This window comes from Lampris incognitus, chromosome 20 (assembly GCF_029633865.1).
Source record: "Lampris incognitus isolate fLamInc1 chromosome 20, fLamInc1.hap2, whole genome shotgun sequence".
In the NCBI taxonomy this organism is placed as follows: Eukaryota; Metazoa; Chordata; class Actinopteri; order Lampriformes; family Lampridae; genus Lampris; species Lampris incognitus.
Window position 1 is genome coordinate 18,691,601 of NC_079230.1, and position 17,318 is coordinate 18,708,918.

General features: G+C 47.6%; 1 protein-coding gene across 1 annotated transcript in view; it reads left to right on the top strand.

Moving 5' to 3' along the window:
- LOC130130555 (ADAMTS-like protein 1) overlaps positions 1-17,318 on the top strand; it is a 126,474-nt gene that overhangs the window by 39,581 nt on the left and 69,575 nt on the right. Inside the window, exon 2 of the mRNA XM_056300261.1 lies at positions 821-943. Within this exon, the coding sequence (XP_056156236.1) occupies positions 821-943 (123 nt within the window). The remainder of the gene's footprint in view (positions 1-820; positions 944-17,318) is intronic.

Consider the following 17,318-nt stretch of genomic DNA (forward strand, 5'->3'; position numbering starts at 1 on the left):
GACATGAAATATCATATTGTCCCACCCCTACCCCGCACCCACATCTCCTGCTCTCCTCTGAAATCTAGCTTCATAACTGGCTGTCTGTGACCCGAGGAGAGCAGCCGAGGGCCCGAGTTTAGCAGGTGTTTGTATTCAACAGAGAATGTGGCCTGTGTTGTACTGCTAATGGTCCCTATCAAAGACGCCCCCCACCCCCCACCACCAGCACCATCACCATTACCCCATCGACTCCCCTCTCCCCTTTCTTGTAGGCTGTCACATCTTCTGATGTCAGATTGCGTGTCTTCCAGATAGGGGCCCAACTGGTGACCTTGGAGGTGAATGCAACAGAGAATGACAGCCAACAAAGTCGTAATGCTGTACAGTGTTACACAGGAACAGTTTTCTGGATGCGTATTTTATCCAGAGTTTTACTTATATGTTGTAATGATATTCCTAATGTTGTGCACCCCCATGCTTTGATTGTTTTTTGCCGCTGACATGAACAAAAAAGTCAACACCAAACTGTTTAAAAAAACCAACAAAAAAACAAATAGGTTAACAACGTGCACTGGTTTAGGGAATACATGTTTTACAAAAGACTTCAAAATACAATTGTAGTAGTTTATTATGTTTTGGAATAAAACACAACATAATACACCATGTTACCATATGTGACCTTTCGATATACACCCCATACAGTACAAAACTTCCTTCTGTGTGTGTATGGTTGTAAATATCATTATAATGTCAGTTTATTTTCTGTTGGCTCTGTGTGGTGTAAGAGAAACTCTGGATCTAAAGGACGATATAAAGAACTCGGGTCTTTGTTTTTCAGGTTGGCGTGCGAGCTAATGATGGGGAGGCGGTGTTCATTCGAGAGTTCACCCTGATCCGCCGCGAACACCTTCCAGAAGACTCTCTCCATGAGAGCCCCAGCAGTCAGAAACCAGAGGACTCAGTAAGTACTTCATTGCAAAAAAACACACTGTTCCTGTACAACAACAGTGAAGAGGTCATCCTTAGTTTTTGTTTTAAAAATGGCTTTCTGATTCGACCAGTTTTGTTTTTGTCACGATAAAGAAAGGAATTGAGTCGACAGACTGGTTTTGCATTTTATTTATGTATGAATGTGTGAATGTTAAGCCCTCTCTGATTTAGTGCTATACAAATAGAATTGAAATGACTTGACATGTAATACACCATACAATTTGGCCAAAGGTTATTTTGCAGTCATGTTAAATCTCAGAGATGAACATGAGTTAATAAGGGTGGTGGGACACTGGGAGGGGAGACGTGATCTGACTTTGGGCTGACCAAACCTGATGTGAAACGCACACACACACACACACACACACACACACACACACACACACACACACACACACACACACATGCCGCGCGCAGAAGAACACACACTCTGTACATTCAAGGGTGGGGTTGGCCTTTTTTATGTTGTCTTGCGTCACAGTTCTCCCACACCTTCATCAACCACCACCATCATCCCTTTCTTGCAGCCAATCATTCATGTAGCTGTCTTATCTAACGGGGACGTGTGGGGGGATTTCTTCCCCCACCTACCTCATAACTCACTCTCTGATTGGTATCGGTCCCAATACCAATTACAGCAGAATCTGTTAACCCTGACTAAGTGTTTGGGTGGTGTCGCACCATCATAAAGGAAAATGCAACTTCTACATGAATGCTAAAATGGTCATTGCACTTTTCTGTCCATTGGGAGTGTATTGTACAATGGAAAGAGCTCTGTATTTTAAAGTTTGCATTCAGTGGGACAAGAAAATGGCACCGAGTGGACTAACATTCCTTGATATTAAACATTTGTATTAAGGGCAGAGAGAAAAGCAGTCCATTATGATTGCATTTTCTTTTCTTTTTTTTGGAATTTTACCCCCTTTTTCTCCCCAGTTGTAGCCGGCCAATTACCCCACTTTTCTGAGCCGGGGTCGCTGCTCCACACCCTCTGCCGATCCGGGGAGGGCTGCAGACTACCACATGCCTCTTCCGATACATGTGGAGTCGCCAGCCGCTTCTTTTCACCTGACAGTGAGGCATTTCGCCAGGGGGGGCGTACCGCATGAGAGGATCACGCTATTCCTCCAGTCCCCCCCCGATGCCCGACCGACCAACTGACCGACCGACCGACCAACCAGAGGAAGTGCTAATGCAGCGACCAGGACACATACCCACATCCGGCTTCCCACCTGCAGACACAGCCAATTGTGCCTGCGGGGACGCCCAACCAAGCCGGAGGTAACACGGGGATTCGAACTTGCGTTCCCCATGTTGGTAGGCAACGGAATAGACCGCTGTGCAAACTGAATGCCCATGATTGCATTTTCAGTAAAGATAATAGCAGTGCTGTTAGATTTTATTTATATAGCCTCTTTCCAGTTCTCAAGGAAACCAGTAAGGGTAAAAGTGCTGTAGCATAAATTCATACAACATTTATTCGTCTTTTGCACATCCCTTGGTGTTTTTCTTGGGTTTTTTGCTTATGTGGTAACCATCATAAATCAAATAGAAGGTGTACCTTTCACAAGCCTTCATGCTTGTGTGCGTTACCCTTCATTTGTACGTTTCATCCAGAATACTCATCCGTCTTCACGTCATCTTATTGATAATGATCAAATATTGTAAATACCATTTGACAGAACTGACCTGCTTCAGCTTGTCTTCAGATTTTTAAGGAGTCGCAAAAGGAGTCACAAAAGGTTCACGTGCGCATATTGACAGAGATCAGTCTAGTCTGTCATGGGTCTGGCTCTGTCTGGGTATATATTATTTGTCTTTTCTTTGGATATTAACATCTCAATCAAATTTTCACAATTTTTAATATGAGAGTAATTAAAAAAAAACAGCTGCTACTGCTGTTTCTGTTGCTGTTATGACCCTAAACCTGTTTTGTTAATCTCCATCATCAAATCGTGTTGAATGATAATATGGCACTAATATCTTAGATATGGTACTCTGATATCCACTCTGACATGTTCAGACAATCCAAGCCTCGATGCAGTTGTGGAGATAAGGAGATAAAGGAATATTTTCTCAATCAGAAACAGCAGTGTTTATAGTACACTCTGTGTTTCAGTTGGATGTCAGAAATTCAGGTAATGTCAAACTAAGTCCTCAACTTTTGTCTCTCTTAAAAAGTCAGCAGATAAGTTCGAGGCTGTTCACCATCACGCCTGTTCAACAATTTGGCTCTGAGATCTCAGGTATATGTTAATCTATATTGACAGATTTATATATATATATATATATAGAGAGAGAGAGAGAGAGAGAGAGAGAGAGAGAGAGAGAGAGAGAGAGAGAGAGAGAGAGAGAGAGAGAGAGAGAGAGAGAGAGAGAGAGAGAGAGAGAGAGAGAGAGAGAGAGAGAGAGAAAGCAAGAGCAAGAATCTGTAGGCATGAGAGAATATTTTGGTATCGGAAGCGTTCTGGTTTCCATTTCCGTTTTAGCCCGAGTAGTATTGACCAATCACATTTGAGTAGGTGCTGATACAGGAACATGCTTTGGTTGCATGTTGTTAACAGTCTGTTTGGGGAATGAAAGAGGTGGAACGTATTGGCTGAGATGTTGTCTGGACCTAAAACGCCTACAAAAAGTATCGATCTTTGTGTATTGTGTGGAGAAACGTTCGACTCGTGTCGACTGCTTGTGAAATGATCTGGTTGTGGACGTCCATCTCTTGACTCCAACTCGATTCTTGTGTCTCAAATTGCTAATCTTTTTTTTTTTTAATTTTCTCCCCAATTGTACCTGGCCAATCACCCTGCTCTCTGAGCCATCCCAGTTTTGCTGCTCCACCCTCTCTGTCGATCCAGGGAGGGCTGCAGAATACCACATGTCTCCTGTGTAGTCGCCAGCTGCTTCTTTTCACCTGACAATGAGGAGTTTCGCCTTGGGGACGTAGTGCATGGGAGGATCAAGCTATTCCCCCCAGTCCCCCCCCCCCCGAACAGGCAGCCTGACTGACCAGAGGAAGCGCTAGTCCAGTGACCAGGTCACATACCAGATCCGGCTTCCCACATGTGGACGTGGCCAATTGTGTCTGCAGGGACGCCCGACCAGGCCGGAGGCAACACGGGCATTCAAACCAGTGATCCCGTGTTAGTAGGCAATGGAATACACCGCTACGCTACTCAAATTGCTAATCTGACGGTCAACGATGGGCGCACGGACGAGGTAGTCCTCATAGGAAACAGGAGTGAGCCAGCCAGTAGCTACACAGGAAGCCCCGAAATATTGGTGATTGTCCAGAGGCTAACTCGTCCTCAGACTGTTTAGCTCTGGGTTCCAAGATTGGGTATACATGGACCACAAAAACAACACACCAGGGCGTTTGGGTAGCGTGCTATCTATTCCATCTATTCGGTTGTCTACCAGCATGGGGATCACCGGTTCAAATCCCCGTATTACTCCATCTTGGTCGGGCATCCCTACTGACACAATTGGCAGTGTCTGCGGGTGGGAAGCTGGATGTGGGTACGTGTCCTGGTCACTGCACTACCACCTCCTCTGGTCAGTCAGGGCCACCTGTTCAGTGGGGAGGGGGAACTGGGGAGAATAGCGTGATCCTCCCACGCGCTACGTCCCCTAGCGAAACGCCTCACTGTCAGGTGAAAAGAAGCGGCTGGCGACTCCACATGTATCGGAGAGGCATGTGGTAGTCTGCAGCCCTCCCCGGATCGGCAGAGGGGGTGGAGCAGCAACCGGGATGGCTCAGAAGCGTGGGGTAATTGGCCAAGTACAATTGGAGAGGAAAAAAAAACAACACACGAGTATTTCATCTCCGCGGCTATACCTGCACTTGGCATCTTTTCTGATTCCTTTCACCACACAGTCGGCCTGGATCTCCAGAAACAGGCCCGTAAGCCCAAGCTGTCCTGTGTTGGCTCTCAGTTCAATATTAAGTTTGCTGTCAAGCCAACGCAAACATAGCTTAATTAGCAAGCCACTCGGGAGGCGATTTTCAGACTCCAAGGTGTGTTCACTCCCTGTTGTTTTTACCTTCAGAGAGCTCGTGCCAAGGCTGGAAAGTGGGAAATAACAGCACCCTTCCCCACAGGGGCACAGATGATTGTTCTCTCCGAATGAAAACGTTTTTGCTGGCAGACTCGGGGCACACTACTTAAACAGAGTCGGGGGCTGTCTTATATATCAAGAGGAGCGTTATTGCTATGATACCCCTCTACCTCCCACTTCACCGGGACAGCCTGAGATACCTCTGTCAGTTAGTTATTGATATTTGTTGTGCGGTGCCCAAGCGCACAGAGGTTCAGCCACGTCGGTGTTCAGAAGCACATACTGAGTCACATTTTTTCGGGGTTGAATTTCTGTACAGAAGATGTGTGGGGTCCTCCAGCTGTGGGGGTCCGATGGCTGAAACGCTGCCACGGCACCCGAGTCAGAAACAGCCATGTTTTGTCTGCGACTTGACCGAATAGGTTACACTGCAAGGACCGAAAAGCGAATAATTTCATTTCTGTAAACCCAACTACATCTACTCGCCCTTTTTTTTAAACACGATAGTTTGATTCCAGTTATTTACGCTCGATGCAACCAACTCGAAGCGTCATTTGAAACGCAGTTATGCTCATTGTAACATCTTGTTTTCATCTCAGATTACTAAAATAGTAAGGCAGGCCGGTTTGGACTCGATTATTGTTTAAAACAAGTTTGCTGTTGCCGGCCGGGAGAGTGCGAGCCCGTCTCTGTTTATCACTCTAAACATAGCTGTCTGCTCAAAGGAGAACATGACACTCAGGCCTATACAGGTTTCTGTTGCAAAGCAGATCGTTAGGTGAGAGAGAGAGAGAGAGAGAGAGAGAGAGAGAGAGAGAGAGAGAGTGAGAGGAGAGAGAGAATGAGAGAGAGAGAACGAGAGAGAATGAGAGAGCGAGAGAACGAGCAAGAGAGAGAGAACGAGAGAGAGAGAACGAGAGAGAGAGTGAGAGAGCAAGCAAGAGAGAGAGAGAGAGAGAGAGAGAGAGAGAGAGAGAGAGAGAGAGAGAGAGAGAGAGAGAGAGAGAGAGAGAGAGAAAACGAGAAACTTCAGTAAGCTTGAAAATATTGCCAGACAGAGAGAAAGAGAGAATTATGGAAACGGAGAGAGAGACTGTACCAAGAAAAAGAGACGGCCTCGCATAAAATGATAGAAGGCAGATAGAACGAGGGGACGCGTGGCGCCAAGATGCACCACAGGGTTTTCTCCTTAGCTCGCTACCGTCTAGACAGCACAGAGGATCATCCTGTCATCAGGCAACTTTAAAGTGGGTTACTGAAAGGTGATCCTTCATTTACACTGTGTGTGTGTGTGTGTGTGTTTGGTGATTATGCACATCTATTTTCAGTTTCTTGGCGTGTGTGTTTGTGTCTGTGTATGTGCGTACGCATGTGATTTATTTGGTTTTTATGCACGATAATTTTCAATTTACTACTGTGTGTGTGTGTGTGTGTGTGCGCGCGCACTTGCGCGCGCGCATGCATGTGTGTGTGGCAGAAGAGTGTTAAAATTTCCCCCCTGAGCATCTTCTCTGCTGACCTATGCACAACAAGCTTTTTATTAACACAATCTTGCCGGTTTTTGCATCTTCAAAAAAAAAAATTTTTTTTGCGGGCCTGCCAGCAGGTAATGTTTTACCATGTTTCTAAAAAAAAACACAACCTTCTCACAGCATGAGGGGTGGAAGCAACCAGGAAAATAAGGGATGGAACTAAAGGCTCGGAAAACGCTCGTAAACTGTAAGCAATACTTGCAAAAAGACGTGCAAAAATGAATGGCATGCGATTTCACAAAACCAAAAATGATTGGACTGAAACGCTTCAAATAAACCCTGAAAATGGAGAAGTGTAGAAAACACACGAGTGGAGGAATACAGACACATTAATAAAACACTTTATTTTGCTCTGTACTGGAGGAGTGCAGTTGCACAGGCGGTTGTAATGAGTTTGCCCTGTGCACCACCTAGACACACACTGCAGCTACACACATACTGCAGCTACACACACACTGCAGCTACACACACTACAGCTACACGCACACTGCAGCTACACACACTGCAGTTACACACACACTGCAGCTACACTCACACTGCAGCTACACACAAACACTGCAGCGGGACGTGTGACACGCTGATTGTTGTCCTGGGTTTACGTGTTGTGACTCACTCACAGAGGATGGACAGACTATTATGGGTTGTGACGGTGAAGGAGGGGATAATGACTGTCATTAGCCTCCCATTTCTGTGCTAATGAGAAGAGACTTGGTGCGAGGACACTTCCACTCCACCTGTCTCAACCTGTCTCCGCCTGTCTTACAGGCCGACGCTCTTTTCATTTTACCGCCCTCCTTTCTGCCCCTTTTAGCCTGATCGGTCTTTTGGTCTTCTCTCTCTCTCTCTCTCTCTCTCTCTCTCTCTCTCTCTCTCTCTCTCTCTCTCTCTCTCTCTCTCTCTCTCTCTCTCTCTGTCTCTCTATCTCTCTCGCGCTCTCTCGCGGCTCTCTCGCGCTCTCTCTCTGTCTCACTGTCTCTGTCCCTGTCTCTGTCTGTGTGTGTGTGTGTGTGTCTCTCTCTCTCTCTCTCTCTCTCTCCCTCTCTCTCTCTCTCTCTCTCTCTCTCTCTCTTCTCTCTCTCTCTCTCTCTCTCTCTCTCACGCACACACACACACACACACACACACAAATTCACAAATACAAACCCACAGAAGTAAATTGATAATTATTGCGCACACGCACACACTCACACAGACTGTTTCCATGCAAATGTTTTTGTACAAATTTTGTTTCGAATTAACCCCCCCCCCCACACGGTAGAAATGGCAGATATCAAATAAAATACCCCAATTCGCAAAAAAGTTTGAAACTTGCTTGAGTTGTGTAAACGTTTGAGAAAGTAAATTCCATGATTCACATTGGAAACACATTCCTCAGGTATAAAAAAGATGTTTCTTATCTACTATTGCTGGGTATCCGTCTTTAGCGTGGGTGTGGAGGGATGGACATGTGGACATGTGACGTAGGACACGGAGAGGTTGTATTCACTCAGACAGACCTGACGGGAACACACCTTTTATTTTCGTGTGTGACGTGAAATTATTTGCTTGGTTTATCTGAAGGTCAGATGGAAACAGCCTTTCTTTCTGCGCTCTGCCTCTTTCTTGCAGCCACACATGCCGGGTGAGCGGGGCCCCTATGTTTCGACATGCTCAATTGCACCTCAGGCAGCAACAGTTGGGGGCAGTGTTTTTAAAAACCCCTCAGGATGAGCAAGTGCACGGATGGCCCCCAACCACTTGGCAAGGTGTCAGGGTATTTGAGGAACTGGGATGGGGCAAGATGGTCCAGGGCCTGACAAGACAGCAAGCAGAGGGGGTAAGTGGTGGCAGAGAGAGGGGGGAGGGACAGAGAGAGAGGAAGAGGAAGGAAGACAGAGCGAGGAGTAAGGAAGAAAGAGAGAGGAGGAATGAAGGAAGACAGAGAGAGGAGGAAGCGGAAGGAAAACTGAGAGAGCGACAGAGTAGGAAGAGGAAGGAAGACAGAGAGAGAGAGGAGGAAGAGGAAGGAAGACAGAGAGAGACAGAGGAGGAAGAGGAAGGAAGACAGAGAGGAGGAAGAGGAAGGAAGACAGAGAGAGACAGAGGAGGAAGAGGAAGGAAGACAGAGGAGAAAGAGGAAGGAAGACAGAGAGAGGAGGAAGAGGAAGGAAGAAAGGGAGAGAGCGAGGGAGAACGCTCTCTTAGCTCTCTCTGCCACTAGCTGGGTGATTGGTGGGTGCAGCCAGCTCCACCAGTCTACCAGCTGTGTTTTGCGTGGAGCTCCAGTTGAAAAGGGCAGCGGTCTTAGACAATTAAACACTTCATTTGTCTTTATTAAAGGCATCAGCATGTTAGCTTTGGCAGCCGGAGGGGATGTTAACGCCCGTGGTCTCTCTCAGCGGCGCTCGTTCCCCCCAGGCGTGACACCTCTTTAAATTAAAGCTTTAGGTGCCCCCACATTCTAGTCGGGATTATAGGTTATCACTTCAAAGTAATGGAATGACCATGTGGGAATTTAATGACTTGATGTGTGTGTGTGTGTTTTTAGATATATCAACTCTGTTCATCTTTCCTTTTTCATCAACACTAACAGTCATTGGGGTTGTATGTTATAAATGATTAAAAAAATTACAGTAAATGTAAAAGTGTGAGTGTGTGTGTGTGTGTGTGTGTGTGTGTGTGTGTGTGTGTGTGTGTGTGTGTGTTTGTGTTTTGGATTTTGTTCCCCCTTTTTCTCCCCAATTGTACCTGGCTAATTACCCCACTCTTCCTAGCCGTCCCGGTCGCTGCTCCACCCCCTCTGCTGATAGGGCTGCACACTACCACATGCCTCCTCCAATACATGTGGAGTTGCCAGCCACTTCTTTTCACCTGACAGTGAGGAGTTTCACCAGGGCGACGTAGCGCGTGAGAAGATCATGCTATTCCCCCCCAGTTCCCCCTCCCCCCCCTAACAGGTGCCCTGACCGACCAGAGGAGGCGCTAGTGCAGCGACCAGGACACATACCCACATCCAGCTTTCCACCCGCAGACACGGCCAATTGTGTCTGTAAGGATGCCCGACCAAGCCGGAGGTAACACGGGGATTCAAACCGGAAATCCCAGCTACGCTACCCAGATGCCCCGTGTATGTGTGTGTGTGTGTGTGTGTGTGTGTGTGTGTGTGTGTGTGTCTAGTCCGTCAAGCCCAGCCAGCCTTGATCTCAATGGTTCATTGTGTGTAACATGCGCTCAGTTGACTTTTACTCATCAGGATGTTGCTTTTTTTGTGTCCTCAGAGTCTGTCCACATGTTTGTTTAATGGAAATGACCTGGACACTTTCATGATATTACTTTATATCTTTTTTTAGTGTCCTATACAGAATAAAAAGTGTGAACACAAAGGAATGCATTAGTGCGAGCAGTGGATGGAGACACGTTTGCTTTCTTCTGGCTGGAGCAGTCTGGTGGAGCAGTCTGGTCTCTGGCTCATGGCGGCGGCCTGTTTTGGGTTCTTGGCCTCGGTGCTCTCGGAGAAGTGCTGAGTGCTGTCGACTGCGGTGTAAGGCCATGCGGTTTTGGACGCGGGGGTCTTTTCTCTCACACCTGTGTTTGTTCCATCGACATGTGTGTTCAGTAGAAGACTCCCACAGAGTACCGCAGCAAGTCCTCCCGCCTCTTGATGTGGTCTCCAGCTTGTGCATGACAGGTAATTGAGTGGTGCGACTGGGGTAAGAAATCCCAAAGGACCAGAAACCTCACCACAGAATAGAATAGAACTTTATTTGTCCTTGTACAAGTACAACGAAATTTGAGTATACAGTGCCCATCTAACAGCCAGTCATTCGTTTGGATGTGTATGAGTGTGTGTGTGTGTGTGTGTGTGTGTGTGTGTGTGTGTGTGTGTGTGTGCGCGCGTGTGCGCGCGTGCATGCGTGTGTGTGTATTTTGAGCGAACGAGTGCAGCTAGTGCGTGATGTGCCCATGCTGTGTTCATAATCCTGGATGGAGAGATATTTATCAGGCATACCCCTGTGAAAACTACTGTGTTTGTGTTTGCGTGCTGATATGTGTGGGTATATTTGTGCGCAGTGCGATATGGGAGCCCATGTGTTTGCGATTTCTACACCCCGAGCATTCACCACTATCACATGTCACCTCACACGCGCGGCATCCAAAACTGTGTCTGATTAATGGTTCGAACCCCCCACCTCACTCCACCCGCTCTCCTCTCCAATCCGCCTTTAATATCCTCCCACCTCCCCTTTCCAAAACACTGCAGGCGTGCCCACATTTTACCAATAACTGATTTTTAATTATTCACATTTTGTGTTGTATTGTTTGCAGATGATTGCCTCTCTAATGGGAATGATCACACAACCATGCATGATACACACACACACACACACACACACACACACCCTCCAACTGAAAGAGATTGTTAGTATTAAGCCTGCTACCCATATGTTTGTGTATGCACACTTGTTAGGTCACATGGCCCGTGCCATAAACATGGTTTCAATCATCCCCCCCCCCTTTTTTTTAGCTACTTTCATTTTTTTCCCCGCGAAATCTGTGGAGAACGGGGGCGTCCGGGTAGCATAGCGGTCTGTTCCGTTGCCTATCAACACAGGGATCACCGGTTCAAGTCCCCATGTTACCTTCGGCTTGGTTGGGCGTCCCTACAGACACAATTGGCCGTGTCTGCGGGTGGGGAGCCGGATGTGGGTATGTGTCTCTGGTCAGTCGGTCGGTCGGTCGGGGCGCCTGTTCGGGAGGGAGGGGGAACAGCATGATCCTCCCATGCGCTACGTCCCCCTGGAGAAACTCCTCACTGTCAGGTAAAAAGAAGCGGCTGGTGACTCCACATGTATCGGAGGAGGCATGTGGTAGTCTGCAACCCTCCCCGAATCGGCAGAGGGGGTGGAGCAGTGACCGGCACAGCTCAGAAGAGTGGGGTAATTGGCTGGATACAATTGGAGAGAAAAAGGGGGGAAAATAATATCTATCCATCTATATATATATATATATATATATATATATATAGGGTTGCGGGGGTGCTGGAGCCTATCCTAGCAGTCATTGGGCGGCAAGTGGGGAGATAACCTGGACAGTCCGGTAGTCCATCACAAGGCCAACACATTCACACCTAGGGACAAGTATGGCCGATTCACCTGACCTACATGTCTTTGGACTGTGGGAGGAAACCGCCGCACCCGGAGGAAACCCACGCAGACACGGGGAGAACATGCAAACTCCACATAGGATGACCTGGGATGACCCCCAAGGTTAGACTACCATGGGGTTCAAACCCAGGACCTTCTTGCCGTGAGGCAAGTGCGCTAACCACTGCGCCACCGTGCCGCCCCGGATCTAATCCATCACTAACAAATATTATAATTAGATTAGCCTTCGAGGTAAAAAAGCAGGCACTTCAATCATCTTTTTGAAATCCGATATTATGCTTCTCCAATATATTAAATTTTGCGGAAGACCACATTTTTAACTTAATAAACCTTTATTAGGCACACTTAGATTTGCTTGGTTTTTGGTTGCAGTTAGTTTAGTCAACTTTCCGTGTGAATGTGACACCGGAGCTGAAGCTAACTCATAATAGTAGCAGAGCAACTGTTATCTTGTAAGTTTGTTGGACATAGCAACAATGAATGAGGGAACTTCGAAGTTGTGTAAACAGTTTATCCCTGACATAAGGTCTGGAACGTCAGCGTTGGTGTTACACCGAAGACACCGTATTGGTTGTGGATGGCTAAAACCCACAATAAGCAAAATATTTTTGAAGTTAAAAACAGTTTTTGCATCTCATATTGGCTGTACTCCTTTTTTTGTTGTCCCTCTTTTGCTCCCCGATTACATCCGGCCAATTACCCCACTCTTCCGAGCCATCGCGGTCTCTGCTGCACCTCCCTCTGCCGATCCGGGGAGGGCTTCAGACTACCACATGCCTCCTCCGATACACGTGGAGTCGCCAGCCGCTTCTTTTCACCTGACAGTGAGGCGTTTCGCCAGGGGGACGTAGTGTGTGGGAGGATCACGCTATTCCCCCCAGTTTCCCCCTCCCCCCAAACAGGCACCCCGACCGACTAGAGGAGGCGCTAGTGCAGTGATCAGAACACATACCCACATGCGGCTTCCCACCTGCAGACACGACTGGTTGTGTCTGTAGGGATGCCCGACCAAGCCGGAGGTAACACGGGGATTTGAACCGGCGATCCCTGTGTTGGTAGGCAACGGAATAGACCGTCGTGCCACCCGGACGCCTGGCTGTACCCCTTCTAATTAGTCTTTTGAGCTATGGCTTGTGTATCCATGTCTGGTGGCGACACTATAAAGGAAGACAAGAAAGTTTCTGTATTCTCTTCGCAGCGGTGATGTAAAAGACGTTGTCTGATTCCTAAAAGTTGTCTGGTGGCGGTTTAAAACATTTTTGTTTGTTTACCCCATTCGCTCCTGTTCATTTTTCTCGGACACCGATTCGCTGCAAACACAGAACATGCTGACCGGGCTAATGCCCATGCATCCACAGCCCTGCAAGTAACTCGCACCACGTGTTGAAAAACCCCCCAAACCATCCCTTTAATTCTCCTTAAGACATTTAAGTTCAAGCTTTAGTGTAAACCTTAGCACAACAGTAGTGACCTCCCGACCAGCCGTACAGAGCAGCTTTGAGATTAACCAGACGGCGGGTTGCAACCCAAAGCGTACCGCTCTAAACCCCTAAAGGTCACTGTCAGCTAAATGCTGCAAATGGTTTGTAAAATGCGTCATTTTGCAGGCGTACGGTAGTTTTGCCGGTCTGTCTGCGGATGGTGGGGGTTATTTGTGTTGAAAGCATTTCTTGCGGCCGAGGCTGCTCAGCGTCTCTGGCTGTGATGGATTTGCAGCCTGTTAGAAGAAGGTTGTGGTCTTCGTAGTGAGAAGATGGTTGCCCCCTTGTTACATGCTGAGAGCCCATTACTGGGGCTGTGGTGCAACTACTGACAGAGTAAACTCAATCTAATTAGGTCCATGAGGCTCGTGTTTTGTTGTGCGCGCGTGTGTGTGTGTGTGTGTGTGTGTGTGTGTCTACCGAATGTACATGTTTGTGGCCAGGTTGTGTAACCGGGGCATGCTCAAGCATCTCTCTCTCTCTCTCTCTCTCTCTCTCTCTCTCTCTCTCTCTCTCTCTCTCTCTCTCTCTCTCTCTCTCTCTCTCTCTCTCTCTCTCTCTCTCTCTCTCTCTCTCTCTCTCTCTCTCTCTCTCTCACACACACAAGTCATCCAGACACAGTCTTCACTGTCAGCGAGGCTTCAGGGAGATTGTACTGTGATGACAAACTAGAAAAGAAAAAACAGAAGATCTCGTCTCCCTTCCAAACTGCGAAGTGAGCTGTCCTCGTAATTCGAGACAACACATTTGAGCAAAATCTTCACAAACCACTTAGCCGGGGCTCTGACTTCAATTTACCCTAATTTAGGGATCACATCAGGTTGTAACAGAAGAATCCCCACCACCACACGTGCGCAGACACACACACCACACACACACAGACACACACACACTGAGTCATCTCTTGTTGAAATGACAAACATGGGTCAAAATTGTAATTAATTTCAAGGCAGTGTGGGCTGGTTTAGTGTGTGTGTGTGTGTGTGTGTGTGTGTGTGTGTGTGTGTGTGTGTGTGTGTGCATGCATACGTGCGTGCCTGCATGTTTGTTTGTGTTGAGGGGGAGCCATTTACCAAAGACTATGAACTCGATGCACTCCCACACCATTGCACTACACATGACATGCACTCATACTGCTGAACCGCCGGGTTGCATGTGGAGGGGACTCTACTGATCTGTAAGGGATCTGTATTATTCAGGCCCCTTATGATCTATAAGGGATCTGTATTATTCAGGCTCCTTATAGATCTACTGATCTGTAAGGGATCTGTATTATTCAGGTCCCTCATAGATCTACTGATATGTACGGGATCTGTATTATTCAGGTTGGTTCTGCCACACACACCTGTCCTATTGACTCACTTTTGTCTGACTTTGAGATTTTAGTTTGAAAGTCTGCTAATGGCCCCAGGAAGGGGTCAGCAGTCATTAAAAGACAAACTGAAGGGTGCCTGGGTAGCATGGCGGTCTATTCCATTGCCTACCAACACCGGGATCGCTGGTTCAAAACCCCGTGTTATTGGCTTGGTCGGGCGTCCCTACAGACACATTTGGCCGTTTCTGTGGGAGGAAGCTAGATTTGGGTATGTGTGCTGGTTGTTGCACTAGCGTCTCTTCTGGTCAGTCAGGGAACCTGTTCAGGGGGGAGGGGGAACTGGGGGGAATAGGGTGATCCTCCCACATGCTACGTCCCCCTGGCGAAACTCTTCACTGTCAGGTAAAAAGAAACGGCTGGTGACTCCACGTGTATCGGAGGAGGCATGTGGTAGTCTGCAGCCATCCCTAGATTGGCAGAGGGGGTGGAGCAGTGACCGGGATGGCTTGGAAGAATGGGGTAATTGGCCAAGTACAACTGGGAGAAAAAGGGGGAACCCCCCCAAAAAACAAAAAACACTCCAATAGAGAGGATGCATGATTTCTGTGTTGTGGCTAACCGGAGCAGATGGTAAACATATCCTGTTGTTACATCAGCTTATCATTATTCTAGCGGTAGCATGTATAGCTATGATGTCACATCCTGCTATACCCATATTTGTAGTGGAGAGCAATGTGATTTTGTTTGCATCAGTGGAAATGAGATGAGCCCCCTGTCCCCCGTATCCCTACACAGACTACATCGTTTTTCCATCTACATCATTTTCTTTCTGACAGTATCCCTTTTCTGAACGACGATTGAGATGACCTGGTTTATCTTTGGGGTTAGAAGTGTGGTGGCTGTGTAAGTGTCGGCTCATCCACACATATTGCTTCTTTATCTTTACTTCCCTCTCTCACACTGAGCCTCTCAGTGGCTGCAGCCTCAGGAATAGAGTCCAACAGTGTTGATAACACAAAACGTTGTCTCAGAATATAAAAGTGGGTTTTTGTGTGTTTCACAAAGGTTATTAGCGCTAACCAGCCTGGCACTTGTATTTTCAATGTATTAACTTACAAAATTCCCTTCAATCTTCCTTTTCCGTCTTCATAGTTTTTCTTTTCTACCACGTTGTCATTGCTTGACATTTCTATTGTCATGAGAATATTGTATCAGCGCGAAGTCAAGTCGACTTTATTTGTACAGCCCATTATCGCAAATTAAAATGTGCCTCAGGGGGCTTTACAGCAACACAACATCCTGTCCTTAGACCCTCACATTGGATAAGGAACAACTCCCTAACAAAACCCCTTTGACAGGGAGAAAAAATAGGAAGAAACCTCAGGGAGAGCAGCAGAGGAGGGATCTCTCTTCCAAAACAGACAACGTGCCGTGGATGTTGTGTTTACACAATTTACACAATACAACAGTGAAAGAGGATAACAGAATTATTGTGGAATTATTAAATATATGAAGAATATGATGAGGAGGATGCCAAGCAGTGTCCAGATGTCACCAGAACAGCCTAAGACCGGAGCCACGTGACCACCATCATCAGACACAGGGGAGACTCACATCACACCATTCACACACACACAAGAAGAGAAAGGAGGGGGTGTCCAGGTAACATAGTGGTCTATTCCATTGCCTACCAACACAGGGGTCGCTGGTTTGAATCCCTGTGTTACCTCCGGCTTGGTCGGGTGTCCCTACAGACACAATTTGCCGTGTCTGTGGGTGGGAAGCCGGATGTGGGTATGTGTCGTGGTCACTACACTAGCGCCTCCTCTGGTTGGTCGGGGCGCCTGTTCAGGGGGGAGGGGGAACTGGGGGGAATAGCGTGATCCTCCCACGCACTATGTTCCCCTGGTGAAACTCCTCACTGTCAAGTGAAAAGAAGCAGCCGGTGACTCCACATGTATCAGTGGAGACATGTGGTAGTCTGCAGCCCTCCCTGGATCAGCAGAGGGAATGGAGCAGCAACCAGGACCGCTCGGAAGAGTGGGGTATCAGCCAAGTACAATTGAGGGAAAAAGGGGGGAAAACCCCCCCAAAAAAGAGAAGACATTCAGAGAGAGAGAGAAAAGACATGAGAGAAGAGAACAGTTTGCAATAGTCAATAATCTATGCTCTATAATCTGGTGGGCAGAACTGTGGTTGGTAAATTCACTGAGACAGAAACCGACCCACCATGCACTACAGGTTGTGAAGCACTCAACTTAAAGGCAACTAATTGTCATCTAAGGCAAAAAGATGAGTTTTAAGTTTGGATGTAAAGGACTCAACAGACTCTTGATGGCAGCAGGCAGGTTATTCCAAAGGAATGGGGCCCGATAGGAAAAGGCCCTGCCACCAGTTGACTTCTTCTTAACTTTGGGCGGAGAGCTCAAGATGGACTGTACGATTTAAGGAGGTCAGACAGGTAAGATGGGGCAAGCCCATTTAGGATTTTATATGTCTGCACCTTGAAGTCTGATCGAACATGGACAGGAAGCCAATTTTCTCCCCAATTGTATCCGGCCTATTACCCCACTCTTCCAAGCTGTCCCGGTCACTGCTCCACCCCCTCTGCCACTCCGGGGAGGGCTGCAGACTATCACATGTCTCCTCTGATACATGTGGAGTCACCAGCTGCTTCTTTTCACCTGACAGTGAGGAGTTTCGCCAGGGAGATGTAGCACGTGGGAGGACACCGCTATTCTCCTCTGTCCCCCGAACAGGCTCCCCGACCGACCAGACGAGGCGCTAGTGCAGCGGCCAGGACGCATACCCACATCCG